The following is an 18,453-nucleotide window of genomic DNA, read 5'->3' as shown; positions in this document are numbered from 1 at the left end:
CACAAACTTCTTAGCATAATTTCACGTTTTTTTTTAAACCATAGATATAGCTTGTATCTAATATGCAAGGCCTTTTTCACATATTTAAAAATATCTTTACTCTTAAGCTTTGTTTACTGCTTGATCATTTTAAGGTCACTTTGAAGAAGGAAAAGATATTTTAGGAATAAAAATAACTCAGCTAATGCAATACAGAACTTTAAAACTCTCGTGCAGGGTTTTACAAACACACTAGGAATCTGCACTTGGATTCACATGGACCTTTCTATATCTTTCTAAATTGTGAGACTTTGTAACACAACATAAGGAACAAACCACTCTATGGTTTTATATAAGAAAAGAAAACTTCCACAGATATCAGCAAGATTATCACTTCATAATTATTTTACTGAAACTAGTTTTATCCCATCTTTATGACATGGGGCAATGCATGCTCAGAGGCTAATAGAAAGGATGAGGAGTAAAATAGTAAAAACAAAAAACCTGTGAAGACAAAATACAAATTTATTTTAAATTGTTTATTATTGCAATAATGAATTGTTCTTGGCAGCTGAGTTTATTTTAAGCAATGCAATTACTTTCATCCAAATAATCTGAAAAGGAAGCTAAATAAGTGCACTGGGCATCCTGGAGACTGTTTCACATCTAGCCTGAGGGGCTCCATGGAGCCCAGTTTGAAAACCACACTATTAAGTAGCTAGATGAGTTACGGTGTCAGGAACATGAGCACACAGAACTAAATGATCATGGCAGATGCCTTCACTTCACACCTGATGTGAGCGGTAGCTGCAGGAAAATTTCCAAGTTTCTTCCCTACTGTGTTCTCTCTGGGAGCCCGCGCTACAATAGTGCTGGAATCCACACTCTCCTTAATGAGACGCTAGGCAATTGCCTTCTCTGTGTAACCATGTGTCCTTAGACATCCTCTGCTTCTTTCCCTTACTCTTTAAATCTGTAGCCAGTTACATCAGGAAAAGTCAGGCCCTCACCCTTTGCCTCTTTTCCATGTGAAAGGAAAAGGATTCTGGTTGTGAATAACTGCAAAAGCTCTATCAGCTGTTTCTATGCTATCAGATGAGTAATTTTAATTCTGAAATGAACTAGACATTAAATAAATCCTACCAACTCAAAAGGCTTTTTGGAGAAATTAGGACTCCATTTCTGTTTGTTAACAATATTCTATTGCCTTTTCTACCACATTTAATTAAACATATTCTTTTTCAAATACAAGTACCTGCCATGATAAGGAACAATTTCCTTCAATTTTGTTTCTAATTAACCTGATCTATTATGGAATATCCAGTGGGATATTTTTAGTGTTTACTCATACGTTTACTCCAACTAATGTCTGAGGAAATTTAATCAGTTACTACCTTCCTTACGTATGTTCTGTCCATTCTAATGGTACTGGACTTCTGTACTTGTGGAGTGTTAGAACTTTGTCACTGTATCTCATACATGGTATGATCTATGACAACTGCCTTCTCCTAGCCAAATCAGCTTTCTACATGGATGGTATATCATCATCAGCTTAAATGTTGTGCAGTCTTTGGCATTTACATTTCTAGATAAAACAGGAAGTGTAAGATAAGGTTGAAAAGAAAGGGACAAGTTGTTTTAGAAACAACTTTGTAGGAAGAAGTTTAAGAGATTGCAATAAATGTGTCACCATGTTACCTTGATAATTTATAAATGTGAGATATTTCTCTTGTTTTGTGAACTATATAATAAAGCTGGAGGAATCCCATTCCAATAGCAGAAGTTATTTCAGCAAAGTTTGGGATACCTGCCATGTACCTGGCTCCTAGCATTTTAACTCAACCTTTTTTGGTCATGTCTATCAAGAAAGTGGGAGATTATCATCCACATATTAATTTTCTTATTTTGTTTAGGAAATGAAGTCAGCACAGCTTTTTAAAGAGTATGTACACTTTTCTGTGGTTGTTTTGTCTTTTGAATCGTGCTGAATTACCAAGTTGTCCAGGCTGGGCTCAAACTTGTGATCCTCCTGCCTCAGTCTTCCAAGCAGCTGGAATGACAGGTATGGGCCACTGCACCTGGCTACATTAAACCTTTAATCTCAATTTGAATCCAAATCTTACCTCCTCTTCATGCCTTTTCTGTACATAAATCAATTGGAAACTGTTGGGTCTATTGAATGAGCAGGCTCTTGATAAACCACATGCCATATGTTTCTGGCACATGTGAGCCCCATAAATCTGCGTGTCATCACTTTTGGAATACAGTTGTCAATTCTGGACAATTTGACGATATCAATGAATCTCCTGTTACATATAAATGATAGAGAATGTGGTGCTAATAGTGTTCAACTTAGAACGCACTTCTGTAAACTTTAATTTCCCCTCCACCATGATACATTTTACCTCTACTATCAAAGACAGCAAATGTAAAACACTGAAGAAAAGTTACGTTACCATGGCTGTTACATCTGGATGTTTCCACAAGCCTGTTGTTTTGATCATAGCATGCCATTGCTTGGTAACGATATCCTTGTCCACATTCCTTAATGTCTCCTTGTACTTTCATTCCCAGTAACACTTCCACCTTCCCCTCTGGTAAAATGCAGTCTGACCAGTTCCCCATGGGCTGTGCATTGTATTTGTCACAAGGACAATACTGAGTCTCAATCAGCGGGTACAAATGGGAATTTTTACATTTTTCCTTCTTTTTACTTTTTCCTGTAGAAAAGAAATATCAGATACTTTAAGGTTTAAAAAAAGTCATTAACTTCAAGCATCCCTAAATTTTCTACTTTCCCAAACTCACTTTCTCTGTTTTTGTTTTTGGTACCGGGGATCGAACTCCTGATCTTGTGCTTGCGAGGCAGGCGGTGGAACCACTGAGCTAAATCCCCAGCTCACTTTCTCTGTTTTTAATCATATTCAATGGTAGTCTATAAATAAATGTTATTTTTTCACTTCAAAGAGTTTTCTATAGAGATTTTTTTAGTATTAGGCCTTCAGAACTGGAGACTGAATCTAGGTCCTTCACACTGAGCTATGTTCCCAGCCCTTTGTTATATTTTATGGTGTGTCTGGGTCTCACTAACTCCTTAATTTGACCAAGTTGGGAATGAATTTGCAGTTCTTCTGCCTCAGCCTCCCAGAGTGCTGAGGGTATTTGATGTTTTACATAGTGAAGTTTTTCCTATTTTTCATTTAAAAATAGTTTATTTTGCCTAAGGGATTAACTGGAATGTTGAAATTTTAATTCTTTAAAATGACTAAAGTCCTCTGAAATAATCAAGTGTTTCTACTAACTGGGGAGTATGAGGTAACTTCTTAAACCTCTCCTTTATAACACATGCAAACATATGAGATGAAGAGAGTCCCTTCATTGAACTGCATATTGCACTTGCTAATTCAAATAGATAATGTACTCAAATACAGTAGGACTATGATTTGGAAAATGACATTTTTAGATTTACACCTCTGATTATGATATCTCAGAATTTCTGAAGAGTAATCATTTTGACATGTTTGGTGATTATTGTAGGAAATATCAATAATACATACAATGAAGATATTTATTATCAAAATAAAAAACTTGAAAAGATTCAAATCTAAATCTCTCTTAAAATAAAAAATCTCTTGGGCATGTTACATATGTGGTTGGAAAAATATTATTTTATTTAGATTGCATAAAATATAAAACATAATAAATTAATTACATGTCTTTACCTCAGATTTTCATAAGCTGCCTTTTACAACCTTCAACAACTTTCATTTTGCAGGTAGTTCATTCATAACCCTGAAATTCTGAATAGTTTATTAGCCCCAATATTTTCAGGTTTTAATTGTCACTGACAGTATTTTAGAATGGATCTATCTTTAGTTCAATATGATGGCTCCTGTGTTGCTTGTTACGTCACTGCTTCTTTGTCACTGTAACTTCTTTCTTAGATGCAGTTTTCAGATACAGAACTAATATTATATTCAAGGAGATAAAGGATATAATGCGAGCCTGTGACAGTGAGAATGAGTTAGGAAACTGAATGGGTAATGGAGTTCCTCTAAGAACTCCCCAGTTTGTAGGCAATTCACTAAAAGTACATATTCAAACTAAAAAATAATCTGTCATGTATTACATGGTCAGTTTGTATGGGGAGTCAGGCTGTTTTTTCTTTCTACTGTACTAAATTAAAATAATGCTTCAATCACTGCCAGCCTACATTAAAATACACATCCAAATCCATGGACATATTCAGTGTAAGTACAGCAATTAAAAGGCAGTTATCAAGTACATTGTCAGAACTCTCTTGATCTGACTTTTATTGTTTTTCTATCTTGACAAGAGTTCTCTTTGCATCCCAAATATTCTTACCAATGATAGTGCGCTTTCGGGTCCTAACTGCACCACAGTCTCCGTTACATGAAGAAAATTTGGACCAGCTGGTGAATTGACAGTCGTCTTGGCAGGGGATCTGGCAAGCCTGAGTGAGGGCTGGCACAGGCCCAGAGTACTGGAGGCATTCGTGGATACCAGCCTGCCCTCCGTCTTGCTTTCGACAAGTAATGGCTAAAAAGAGAAGCAAAGGTCTAATTACTCTAATTTAGAAATTAACATTTACTCAAACAGAGGAAACTTCTTTTGATTTTACTATTTATAGTTGAAATCTGGCAGGAGTGTTTTCAATAATCACAGTTGACACTGTATTGATCGTCAAGTTTTTTAAAATAACAAGTACTATAACCCCCTTTGGTTTTTGTGGTGGAGAAATGCACCTCCCCACTTGCACACACTTAGCATTTAGCAGTTTGCATTAGGTGTTATTAAACCTTTCAATTCATATCACATGTGGGGCAGATTTTGAAATGAATTTTTAAGAGACAAATCAAACATGGATTCTGATAATAGTTTATGTACAACAAAGGATATTCATAAAAATGCTGGGAGATACTAGGTACCTCTAGTATTGTTTAGAACACTGGACAATCTAGAATTTCTATATGGAAGAGTCATAGTGGTAGCAAATTGATTGGTAGGTTGACATAGAAAGGGAACATCTACAGAATTTGACTAGAAACTGTATTGGCATATGTTATTGTTAATCCTGATATGTCAACTTCATTGTATTAGAAACACCAAGATGATTTGTAGAAAAAGCTCCTGGGTGTGTCTTACTGGGTCATTGAAATGTGGCTTTGGTTCCTCACCTGATCATCTCTGACACTGTTCCCTTGTTCTCCTTGAAGGTGGCTATGAACTATGCAACTTTGCCTTACCAGATACTTCCACCATGATGTTCCTACATTGGAGTCAGCTAATTATGGACCAAATTCCTCCAAACCCTGAGCTAACATAAGCCTTTCCTCATTTAAACTGTAAGTGTTGGATATTGTGTCTAGAAATGGGAAAGCTGACTACAGTGGCATAGAAAGCTTTTTTTTTTTTTTCATTTTTTGTATCGCAGGCTTACTGGGATAGAACTGGAGTGATTAGTGAGTGTGGGGGGGGGACTGTCATAATCTCCATCCCCTTTCCACAAGTTCTTCACATGCACAAGCTTCAAACTGAATTTAAAAATAAAAGGGAAACTTTGAACAAGTTTAATTTATCATATCATTAACATTTCCACAACTACCTATGGACTCTAAAAATGATCAAATGATTTTAAGTCACATGTTATTTCTTCCAAGATATTGTTTTAATGAATTATTTAAAACAAGAAATAATTTTATCACTTACTTAAAACAGATATATCACTTGAAGGTAACAGGTTTTAAGGACAAACAGCAAATGGTATTACATTTCCCTTTTCCCCTTTGCCATTTCCTTTATTGGTTTTAAAAATCATTCATTTACTGAGGAAGCAGATGATACATTTAAACTTGGTTCTATAGTTCATGGGTTACCTTAAATAGCCTCATTCAGACTGATTTACATGGCTTTTCAGATTTACGGCATAGGCTGAAATGGCCCCTGATCTCAGCCTTCCTCAGTACTCCATCATCATGAAACTAAGGGAAAGAACCTACCAATTTGACACTAAATTGCAGTTAGGGCACAGAGGTCACCAGGTTAGACAATGCTGTCTGCATCTGTGCACTAAAACCTAGCAACTAGTAGTGCAGAGCTGTGTAATGAGGTATGTAAAAGGACCTGTTACTTTTAGGAAGGGAAGATGCTCTGTGTAGGTGAATACACTTGATTCAATTGCTGCAGGAAGAAGTATACAAAAGACCCTTCTTAACTGTGAAAATGCAGGTGAATAAGCTCCTATATTTTAGATGTCACTTCATTTGTATACCCAAACAGGGTAGGACTGATTTGTATGAAAAAAAACAGGAGTGCTTGGATTTTAAAGAGAATAAAGAGTTGATATTACTGTAGTGGCTTTTATGTTTCAATAAAGACAAAAATACAATGAAGAGAGTCTCACTGCTTAAGGACGTAGTTGTCAGGTGTTTATCACAAGAGCCTAAGTGAGTGGTTATCCTGTTGGGTTGTAGATTATAATCAGCTGGCTAGCTTTTGAAAAATTCCTATGCTCTTACTAAACTCAAACATTCTGATTTCATTGGTAGAGGACAGGCTCTTAGATATTAGTACCTTTTTTTTGTTAAATTCTTTTATTGGTACATTTTAAGTATACAACACAATTACATTTCTGATTGGGAATTGTACCTTTACATAATGGATCTTGGTTCTTATTTTTACCCCATTCCTACCCCTCCCTTCACCCCCTCCACCCTTCCCTATTTACAAGGACTTTATTTCCATTTTTTCCATTTCTCATAATTTTTCCTTTCCCTTCTTTCCTTTCCCCTGCCCCTCCCACTACCCCTACCCCGTTGGACCTTTTCTTCCTATTTGACATTATCGATTATTCATTCTAATCATTGCTACATTTTAGGTATACAATATAATGACATTCATCATTGGAAATTTGCACCTTTACATAGTCTCTCTTGGTTCTTATTTTTCACCCTTGCCCAGCCCTCCCTTCAACCCCTCCATTCCTCCCTATTTACAAAGATTTTGTTCCTATTTTTCCATTTTCTCATATTAATCCCATTCCCTTCTATCCTTTCCTCTATCCCTCCCACTTCCTTCCCCTTTGCCCCTTTTCTTCCTATTTCACATTACCTATTATACATTTTAGTCCTTATTTACACTTTCAGTTTCTCACACCAGAGAAACTATTCGGTATTTACACGTGTGTCCTATTTATTTCACTTAAGAGTATTGCCTTAATGTGCATCCACTTAGCTATAAATGTCTCTAATTTCTCATTTTTTATGGCTGAGTAGTACTCCATTTTATAAAAAAATCACATTTTCTTTATCCAGTCTCCAGTTGATGGGCATTTGGGCTATTTCCAAGTTTTAGCTATCACACACTGTGCTGCTATGAACATGGGTGCACATATATCACTGTGGTATGATTCTTTTAATTTTTGGGGGAAGATCCCCAGCAGTGGAATAGTGGGGTCAAATGGGACCCTCAGACAAAGGTCTACTATCTCGAATCTATAAAGAACTTAAAAAGATCAGACCTCCCAAATTTAAAGACCCAATCCAAAAATGGGCATCTGAAATGAACAGACATTTCTCAAAGAAGTAGAAATAGCAAATAAATACATGAAAAAATGTTCATCATCACTGGTCATTTGAGAGATGCAAATGAAAACAATGCTGAGATTCCACCTCACTCCAGAAAGAATGGCTGCTATCATGAAATGAACCAATAACAAATGCTGGTGGGGCTGTGGGGAAAGAGGAACCCTGCTCCACTGCTGGTGGGAGTGTAGACTGGTGCAACCACTGTGGAAATCAGTATGGAGATACCTATTAGTACCTTTTTAAAGCTCTCTGACAACTCAAATGTGCAGGCCGGTTAAGAACTACTCCTCTTGTAGGTAATGTATTTTCACATGCATCAGGAACACTTGGAATTCTGGCTGAGACTTGAGGTGAGGATTCAAGGTTCTTTGGTACCCAGTCACCCTTGCACTACTCTAAGCTTTGGGAAACAGTGGCAAACAGGTATACAGTATGGGAAGCTCTAGCTTACATTCAAGGGGAGAGCTTTATGGGGATTGAACAGAGACTCCATCAAAAAGAGCATCTGTCTATTTTTAAGGGGTGCCATTCATAGCATATTGTGGAAGGAATCCTCATGATTCTGCTTAATAATAAACTGATGTGACTTTGAAGTTCTTTCTATACCTGCCATTTGGAAACGGGACTGAACATTTTAAACTTAATGAGTTTCCATGTTTTTTGGGCAAAGTTGCCCCAAGGATGCTCAAAACGAAGGGTTGAGAAAGAAGAAGATATTAGACATTTTACTAGTCAGGTTATGTGGAGCCTACAAAAATGATTAATTTGGAAAATAAGATATTTGACTATATTAGAATCCTAAAATGTGAAGAAGCTTGAATTGTTCATAATTTAAAATTAAAAATTACAATTCTGTACTTAGGTTCTTTAAAATGAAACTTCTATCTACTTATGTGATTTAGCTCACTGAAACACAAACTAAAATATAAATCTTTTGAAAAATTAAATGAAGTTGCCTCAGGTTCTTCATTGAAGGTCTCTTTTGCAAATATTAATTCAGAATTGCTCCAACTGTGATCATATGGACACCACACACACACAAAAGAAATATCACTACCACCAACACCAATACGATCCCAGAAACAAATTAATTTACTTTTATGGACTCATAATACTCACATAAATCAAAAGCCTCACTCTCCATATCCTGTACTACATAAAATCATAAGTACTTCAGCTTGTTGAGGAGAAAAAAATATGTAAAATTTCCATGTCTGTTCTCAGCAACCCACTCAGCACTGAGCACCCTTATCTGAGACTTTCCACAGTGTGGTTTTGGAATGAATTACTCACACAATGTTAACCAAACAAGTAACAAGAGCATCATTTGTACAATATATTGAAAATTTATCATACATCTCAACTTGTTTGTATTCTAACTTAGAGGAAACATAACAATTCAAACACAGAAATGCAATCTGAAATGAACTTCCTGCTCTTGGGTGAGGAACATATAAATGTTTGGAAAGGAAGCCATCCAGTCTCTTAACTTTATAAATCTTAAAAGTCATTTTTAAGACATTGAAAACAGGGTGGTTTTAACTGTGGAAAAGATGGATCCTAGTAAACCTTGTTTCCTAGCACATCCAAGGTTACACACACTCAGAAAATTTTATCTGTATTACCAGGTGGAACACGTATTTCATTTATAATTTTATTTTATGTATATAAGGTACAGCAATTTTTATGTAGGTGTGATAGGACAAGCTGGTCCCAGCAAGCTAAATGCATGGGAGACATCAATGTAACTAACTTGTGGGTTACATAGGAATCAGGCAAGGTTAGCCTATCAATATTTATGAGACATAAAGATAAACAAGAAAGCCTGTATTTTTCAGCAAATATATGAGATCAAAGATGATTAAAAAAATACACTAACAAAATGCAATTTGGAGATCTCTTGGGACCCTAATTTGAATAAACTGTATGTAGACATTATTCAGACAATGAGGAAAATTAAACATGGCCTGAATGTTAGACAATATGGAAGAATTATTATTAATTTTGTTTGGTGTGGCTATAATATTATTGTTGCATTGAAAGAAAAAATGGATTGGTGTGTAATGTATATCTTAACTGGAAATTACTGTAACATATTCTACCCAAATTCCTTTTAAATGTGTGGGGTGTGATCAGTGATCAAGAATGGCAACCTGTTAAGAATTGTTGAAGCTAAAAAATTACTACATTACTTGTATATATTTATTCTATTTGTTATTTTATTTTAGTATATATTTATTTGTACTTATGTTATTTTCAAAACTTCCCAGAAATTCAAATAAGAAAGATGAATAAGTAGAATAGGTAGAGTCAGTTCCACAATGTTTTTATGTAAATTGAGTTTAGGGGATGCTGAAGAGGAAATTCATAAAAGTGCATGGGATGAAAGGGAATAGATAACACTGGTTGAGCTACAAAGAGATGGTTATCTGTCTTATGCATATAGGAATATGTAAATGGAAGGCAACTGATACTTCTCTCAGAAGTAAATCTAATAGAATTCAGAAAATAGCTAATCATCTTCATTTCCTTGCAGAAGAATAAAACTTCATCATTATTATTACTATTACTGGACAAAAAGTGGGAGTTCTATTGGTCAGGGGATTACCCTTCAGCATGTAAAACCATGCTGTCATTTTGTTTGAATAATCAGAGTGAAATAAATTGTTAGATCTAAAATGTGCACAAAGTAATTTATTACAAAAAACAGAATAAGATCATTTTAGTGCAGTGAAAGCTGTTGGATTATGCATAACAAAAAGTCCAAGGAACTCTGAGACCTTATTTATTAAATTGAGGAACATGAATCTGGCCTATCCACTGCAGTTGTGTCTGGGTAGTATTAGAGACAGACTGTGTTCCGCCTATTGGGTGATTATATGAGTGACTTTTCCATAGTTTTATGAAACAATGGCAAGCATTAAAATGAATCATGTAGAAATGAAAAAGAAAAAGCTTAATGTGAATGGGAGGTAGTTACCAAGAGATCTAATTGTGCTTAGAAATAAGACCAAATCTATAAATAATGCAAGAGGGCTCCAATTATTTACTACGTGGAGATAATGATCCTGGTCTTTCTTTGTGTAAAAGAAATTTTCACTGAAAACTTTGCCAAATTACATTTCCTAATTACAAATGGTGAACATAACCCTAGCAGAACAGAAAGAAATACACTTTTTTTTATTGGTCTTAAATGGTTATCAATGATTCCTAGTCTCACAGATGCTCATAATGCAAAAGAAAATGCTGGTATCGGAACTTGCTAGGAAATACTAACCAGCTCCCAGTGGAGTAGTACAGACCAAGATAGCTCAGCCTTAGCTGGCATCCAGGAAGGTCTGACTAACTGTGTCAGCACATATGGGATATTCAGGAACCGTGGTGACACAGCTAGTGCCAAGCTTATTTTATGAGCTATTATTTTTTTAAAATGTCAAATGCATAAAATAATTTTACAACAAGTCTCTTGGAGAGATGTAAATCAAAACATAAATTCCCAAATCAACTAGTGTCCTAATAGTCATAGAAAATGAGAGGAAAATATTTTTAAATGGAAATAATTCTAGAAGAATTATAGAAGAGTACAAAATGTGATAATAACTAATAAATACGTGAGCAAATAGAAGGTTTTAGAAAGCAAGGCCTTTCTCTCTTTTCTACCTAGATTTTTTTCTACTTATGTTATTTTTCTTACTATTAAAAATTCTCTCTTAAAATTAGTGGATTAATGTGCAATGCTGAGATAAATAGACCCAAATATTTTGGGCCTAACATGAACAATGCCTTTAAAATGTAATCTTTAAAAAAGAACAGAGTAGGCCAGAACTTTAAGCAAATGATGATCCAAACAATATTAATATAGATTCTATCACATTTAACCATAAGATTTACGCATATTTGAGTATAAAAATTATAATAAAAGGCAATTAAATAATTTTACCACATGTATCTCACATTCAACAAATCAGTTAGGGTTAACTTTGAAAAAAGCAGAATTAGAACTTTCTCTTTTATTTATTTTCCTCCTGTCTTCCTTCTCTCCCTCCCTTCTTTCTTTCATCTCTTGTTCTGCCTTTTAATAAGTGATGCAGAGCGAGAACTTCAGGCCCAAGTTGGTCCCTGCCATGTGAGCCATGTTACTGAAGTGGTTTTCTTTCTCAAGTCTAGATTTGAGAATGCATCCAAATGACGCTGGCTTCCTTATAAAGAGCCAGAAGTAAGATCTTCACAGCAGGTCAACATATGTGTAAATACTGAATCATTTCTCTGATATGAGAAACTGAAGGTGTAAATGAGGACCAAAATGTATCATAGATATTGTGAAATAGGAAGAAAATGTTTAAAGTGGAACTAGGGAGGGGAGCAGGGGAAAGAAAAGAAGGGAAAGAAAAAATTGAAAGTAAGAAGGGAACAATGGAAACAAAGCTTATGTGTATGGGGGAGTGGAAGGGTTGAAGGGAGAGCAGGGGAATGGGAAAAAATAAGAATCAAGATATGTACAGATACAAATTCTCAATGATGAATGGGATCATAACGTATACCTGAATGTAACAATAAACTCAATAAAAATAAAACAGACATTGCTTGACAGGCAAGGGTACAGAGAGGATAGTGGGTTAGGATCATAGGAAGAGCTAACCCTGGGGATTATTAGCTACAGTTTAGGGGAGCTATAGAAAGTGCACTTGGCAGGAGATAGCATGAAGATCAATGAGGAAATAACACAAGAGCAAGGTTAAAGTCATTTATATCAAATCTCTGAATTTAGCTCCTTTTTGACTTTTTAAAACCCAATGCAAATCCATAACAAATAATAAATACTGGAATGATTTATATACATTTAAGTCACAATGATTGAAATTGCTCCTTAGAACAGTTTGTAGAAAAAATAAGCAAATCATCCGAAATTGTCATTATTACTATTACTATTTTTTCATATCCAGTCACCCCTAAACTTTTGTTTTTTTGTTTTGTTTGGCACCGGGGATTGAACTCAGGTCCTTGTGCTTGCGGGGCAGGTGGCGGAACCACTGAGCTAAATCCCTGGCCCCAACCCCTAAACTTTTATTGATTCTCTGCTCCCTAAAGGTGATCCTGATTCTGTTGTTTCAGTGCCTTCAAACTTTGGTGTCATTGGTTTCAGTCATCATTTTGACATCCACAATGCTGCAGGTGTTTTGGATGGGTTGGATGGAATTGCTGCTGTCCAGGACTTCACTAACACCGAAGGCCTCTAAGTCTTTCAGTGGGTGGTGGTAGGTGGCCAAATAAACCTCCAGGTTGACTTTGAGATTCAGCTGGCCCTTCTAATACTGGGTCTGTAGTTGCCTCCTGCCCTGGTTTGTACCAGCTCTGAGTCAAGGTGCAACAAGACCCCACTGAGCTGCTCCATCTTCATAGAGTAGTGGGTTACCATGTCCCTCAGGATGTTCTCCAAGCTTGCCTTCAGATTTCTCATAATGTGCAGGTCAGTATTTAAAGAGCAGGCTATATTTCTTAGCTCTGGGAGCATCATCTCAGTGCCCCAATTGCAGCATACTACAAGTTGGCCATTGTGTTGCTTTCTTGAATCTGCTGTTGTTGGGAGCAATGCTACATAATTCTAGGGATAAATCATTTGGTTAGCCTAGTTCTCTTGCCTACAGCCCAGCTACAGAATAACTCCAGTTTGGCCTCCGGTCACAACTGAGACTTCAGTGATCCAGTGATGCTGTGATTCTCCAGGACAAGAAACATCCTGGGAGAACAAACATCTGCTCAGTTCCTCATTGTTCTTGGACTGATTAACATCTTGTTTGCCGGAGATGTACTGAACTCTCTGCAAGCCTTCCCGTTACACCTTGTTTATCCCAATGTGAACTGTTGAACTCTCTGCAAGTCATTTGTTACATTTGTTTCTCCCGATGTACTGAATAAAAGGTGTGGTAAGCTGGGGGCTTTATCTTTGCTGCCCAGAGCAGCACTGATCAGACCCAAAGCTCAGCTTCTTCTCAGTCTCATTTTTCTACCTTTCCTGTAATTCGCCGTGTGCTGCCGTGGCTCGCAGGAGACCAGGACTCACTGCAGAGGTTCTGGTAACGTCCCCTTCCCCTGTCCCCTACATGCTGTGACCACTACTTATCTAGCTCCTCTCAGCTCTTCTGAGCTAACTTGTCATCCTGGGCCCTGATCTCCACCATGATCTTGCAGAGATCCTGAGATTTGGAAGAATCCATCTGCCCAGTCAACTCAAAGCTGGCAACCTGGGTTTGTATGCCTTTGACTTCCTCCTCATGTTTTTTTCTTCACAAATAGCAGCTCCTCAAGAGTCTCCATTTTCATCTTCAGTTGCAGCCAAGTCAGATTTACATCATCAATAACCTTACAGAGCCCATTAATGTCATTGTCTGCAGACTGGCACATGGTCAGCTATGTCTCATGCTCAACGCTAAAGTCATCATCAGTAAGATGGGTGCTGTCGAGCTTCAGAATGATGTGGGCTGTGTCCACAGAATTTTCCAAATCTGATCCCTCAGCTCCCTGTTGGTCTTAGGGAGTGTCCCCTCTTCTCCATGTGCTCCAAGACTGTACTCTCCAGCATCTAATTATCATTCTCCATGTCCTTTACCTTGTCCAAGTAGGAGGGCAGGCAGTGGTTTAGTTCTTGCATGGTCTTCTTCTTGCCCTGATGCCACCATTCCCACCATGTGATGGTTAATCTTGATTGTCAACTTGATTGGCTTAAGATGTCCCCTAGGAGACTAACAATGTACACATTTGTGTGTAGGTGTGTGTGTATGGTGGGTCATAGAGGTGTGACCTTGGGGATTGCATCTGTTTCCTGGGCCCTTCTTCTCTAGTCTCTTCCTTTGTGTTCTGCTTCCTGGCCACCATAAAGCAAATGGCTTTGTCCTACATGCCCTGCTGCCATGACGTTCTTACCTTGGAGCAATGTGACAATGATCTGAAACCTCTGAAACTGTGAGGCAAAACGAACCTCTGCTTTATTAAATTGTGGGGTTTAGGTATTTTGTCCCAGCAATGGGAAAGCTGACCAATACATAAGGTATCCCTGGACATCCCCATGACCAGGCCGCCAAACCAGCAGGCACCCTGGAAACTGATGGGGCGGTACCCAGAGATAGAAAGCCCAGGTGCCTGCACAGATACTGGCCACACTGCTGCCTGACCATGCAAGGTCTGAGCGATGTGGCAAGGCCAGGACTAATCATTAGTAGAGGGAGCAGAGTGGGCACTGAAGCAGAGTCTGAGGAAGCCATGAGGTCAGGAATTACGTTTAGGGGGCCCTAAGTTGTCATTATTTTAAGCTATATATTCTATTTCTAATATAAATACAATGGTAACTATCTAGAGCTATTACGGATTCAATGATATAAATGGTGTGATTGCAAAAATATGGTGAATGTTTAAATAAAAATTACTATAGTAAAATACACATTATCATTAAACCCCCTCAAAATACTTTCCTAACTTCAAACACTCTTCTTCCACTAGTTTTGCTACTTTCTGAAAGAGGTCTAAAAGTCTCCTTTTTTGAGTGTCATAAATAAATACACAAATTTGTATGTTCTCTTCATGCTTTCAAGAGTAAATTAACTCACTTTAATTACTCTGAAAACATTTTCAGGTAATTCTTGCATCTATAGCCTGTAGACTTGGTCAAGACTGCATGGACTTGAGTGGACTGAAATCTGCTTATTTTCTGACTCCTGTGTCATTCTAACTCACTTCTAGATGAGGATGATTCTCACAAATTTTCTTTATGGTGAGTATCAGTGCTAGGGTTCCTAAGCAACTGCAATTGATTATTTATTAAAGATACCATGGGAATGCTCTCTAAATTCTTCAAAACATGTCATACAGAAGGAGAATAATTAGGCTATTCATAGTATTAAGAGCAAAAATGAAAGTCGGTCTATAGTCGCCGCTTCATTAACAGGTGACTAAAAGTAAGCACAAATAACTAAGTAAAAGGCCAAGGATGCTTGCCTAGTAAGATAATAAAACACAATTAAGTGTAATGTTTTTCTACATTTTTACTAATATGAAAAGTTCAAGTATTTTGAGAAAAACAAACAGTGACTTTGTGTTGTGCTGAGTGGTGCATATTTATGAAACACACTTTTCTAGTCAAACTGAGTAAATCAACATTTGATACCCAGTTATTAGATATGATTTATCATCTTTTAGACAGGGAAGTTTTGAGGATCTGGAATATTTTTTTCTCTTGTCTTTCATATCCCATTATTTTCAGATTTTACCTTGAACTTTTTATTTTTAGTACTAAAATTCAAGGAATCAACATTTTATTCCTAATCATCCTCCCAACCAAGAATGCTGCAACTTTATCCTAAAGGCAGTTATTTTATTACTGTCACATTCTTTATGGTCCACTCGTCTCATATCCGTAAAATAGTTCCTTCATTGCTGAACTGAATTTGGAAAGTTATTCCCTAGGACTAGCTAGTCTCCAGGGCTTTTTGTATCCTATTTGGTAATGAACAATATTACTAGACATTGTGACTGTATCTGATTACATGCTTCTGCATTTAGACCAGGGGTCAGTAAACCTTTTCTGTGAAGGGTATATGATAAACATTTTTGGCCTTGGGAAGCTCTTCAATTTCACTTTGCATTTTGAGAAAAGCCATAGGAAATACGTAAAGAAACAGACATGGTTGTATTCCAATAAAATTTTAATTACAACAAAATGGGTTGTGGCCTGGATTTGGTTGGCTGACTTTTGGTATAAGTGCTTTGATAAAACCCATACAACAAATATTTCTATCTTTAGAACCATAGAATGGTAAATAATGTTAAAATGGTCATATTTTAATTTACATGGTGGAATTTCCAGTGCAAGTAAGAAAAATGTAATTTAATATTGATTATATTGAAGTTAAATTCTTTAGACTAAAAAGAAATTAGATTAAAAGAAATGCTTAATGAGCATACAAATGTGAGCAGGGTAGAGAAAAAGAAATCTAATTGTAAAACACAATGTCCACTTTTTAAAATATGTTATATACCTTGGAGATCTCAGCTTTTCCTATGACTCAGCAAATCACTTTGTGGAAGTGTCCAAATTTCTATCTGCCATCCTAAGTAAGCTATCTTTACATTTTAAATATATACTTAGATTTTTCCACTTGGCTACCCTGCTATGGCTTCAACTGCAAAACGTACTAAATAAATTTTCCAAAATCAACTCTATTTTCAAGCTTCAGAACTTTTAGCAAAGGAATTATTCTCAAGCTGAAAATAATGGAGTTAAAGAATCATACATTCTTTCTTTTTTTTCATTTTCGTTTTTGTATTTTTTGAGACAGGGTCTCTCTATGTACTTCAGACTGGCCTTGAACTCACTATGCAACTCAGGGTGGCCTCAAACTCATAGCAATCCTCCTGCAAATTCCCTATGATGAGTGTTATCATTGTGTGCCTAAAATTTACCAATGAATGTTTTGTTATTAAAAAATAATAAATGGGGTATTGTATTTACATACAAAAAAAAGAGTCATACATTCACCTTTGACTCATTTCTATCATTCCTTCTACTGTTTGCCATCAAGCCCTAGAAATACTTTCTACTATAACAAGTCCAAAATACATTTATTTTTGCCCATTTCCACTACTGTGGCTTCAGTCTGATCTTCTGTTACTCTGTTACTCCAACAGCATCCTAGCTGGCAGACAGGCCCATGATTCTTATCTTTCTAATTTATTCTCCCCATGCTGACAGATAAGATCCTGCTTTTGTCAGGTTCTTGCTCCTACCACTTATGGGATAAAGACTAAAATACTGATCTTGACAGGTACAGCTCCTCTCCACAATAATCATCCCAGGCTCCAGCTCACATCTGTGGAGCCTCAATCTCTCTACTCTTCTGTGAGGATATTTATTGCTTTTCTAACCTCAAATGCCCAGTTTATAGAATTGATCCTATCTTATATTCTGTTTTTCTATTCTGATAAAATGGTACAAACCAAGTTCAAGCCCATCTTTCAGGTCTTTCTTAAATTCTTTAGTTTCAAATGATGGTTTTGCAATTGATCAATTTTGGTCTTCACCTTCTACTTGTTGGGCTGTTAATCACTCCATTTCCTAGTAAGTGCAGGCCCTCTGATATGAATATTTTCATCCTTTCATAATACTTAGGGTTTCTACACAGGCTTCTATACAATCACATTTGAGCAATTAGCTGGAATTAGAAAGTCTGATGTACTAGCTAAGACAGAGGTATCTAATCTATAGTCTTTTCCTGACTTATTTAATGGTCACTACCCAACTATTTTAATCATTAAAAAACAGCACAGCATTTGCTTTTGGTCTCTGGCCACATAAAGACAAAGATCAAAACAGGTGGATTTTGGCAGGTCATTCATGCATTCATGCAGACTTCTGAAAACAACCATGAACATAAAAGCAAGAAACTTTTGCCTATTTTTCACTAGCAATATATCTCTTTCTCTATTTTATGTTCTCTAGAAGTATAGATTCTAAGAAAAAGAAATATCCTCTGAAACAACAAAGAAAAAATTGTCTATGTATGGGAATGAAAGGGGGTCTTTGGAGTACATTTTTGCAGAAATCACTTTTTAAAATGCACCTTTCTCTTCCTGACAGCCTGAGAATGGATATGATTGCTTGAGAAAGAGTAAGCAGTCTGATAAGTATACAAAGATTAGAAAATATTATTTAAGGATGGAGGAAGAGCCACCAGTAAAAAAGGAACAACCAAAAAGGCAGGAGAAAGCAGCACCGAGGAAGCCAAAGACCCTTTTTCAAAGAGGGAGTGGGTAAGAATATTAGATCCTACCAAGCAGTCATCCACATGGAGGAATGAATTTAGGTTTCCAGGTTTTG

At 36.5% G+C, this 18,453-nt stretch overlaps 1 protein-coding gene across 1 annotated transcript in view; it reads right to left on the bottom strand.

The window, feature by feature from the left end:
- The window catches only part of Thsd7a (thrombospondin type 1 domain containing 7A), a 423,447-nt gene that overhangs the window by 54,774 nt on the left and 350,220 nt on the right, over nt 1–18,453 (bottom strand). Inside the window, exons 12-13 of the mRNA XM_087204666.1 lie at nt 4,345–4,539; nt 2,436–2,699 (exon numbers count right to left, since the gene is read on the bottom strand). Of these exons, the coding sequence (XP_087060792.1) occupies nt 2,436–2,699; nt 4,345–4,539 (459 nt within the window). The remainder of the gene's footprint in view (nt 1–2,435; nt 2,700–4,344; nt 4,540–18,453) is intronic.

The sequence above is a fragment of the Heterocephalus glaber genome, unplaced genomic scaffold (genome assembly GCF_053883595.1).
Source record: "Heterocephalus glaber isolate CG9 unplaced genomic scaffold, H.glaber_assembly_v1.0 deba00000546, whole genome shotgun sequence".
Classification (NCBI taxonomy): Eukaryota; Metazoa; Chordata; class Mammalia; order Rodentia; family Bathyergidae; genus Heterocephalus; species Heterocephalus glaber.
This window is presented reverse-complemented; position numbering and strand designations above follow the sequence as displayed.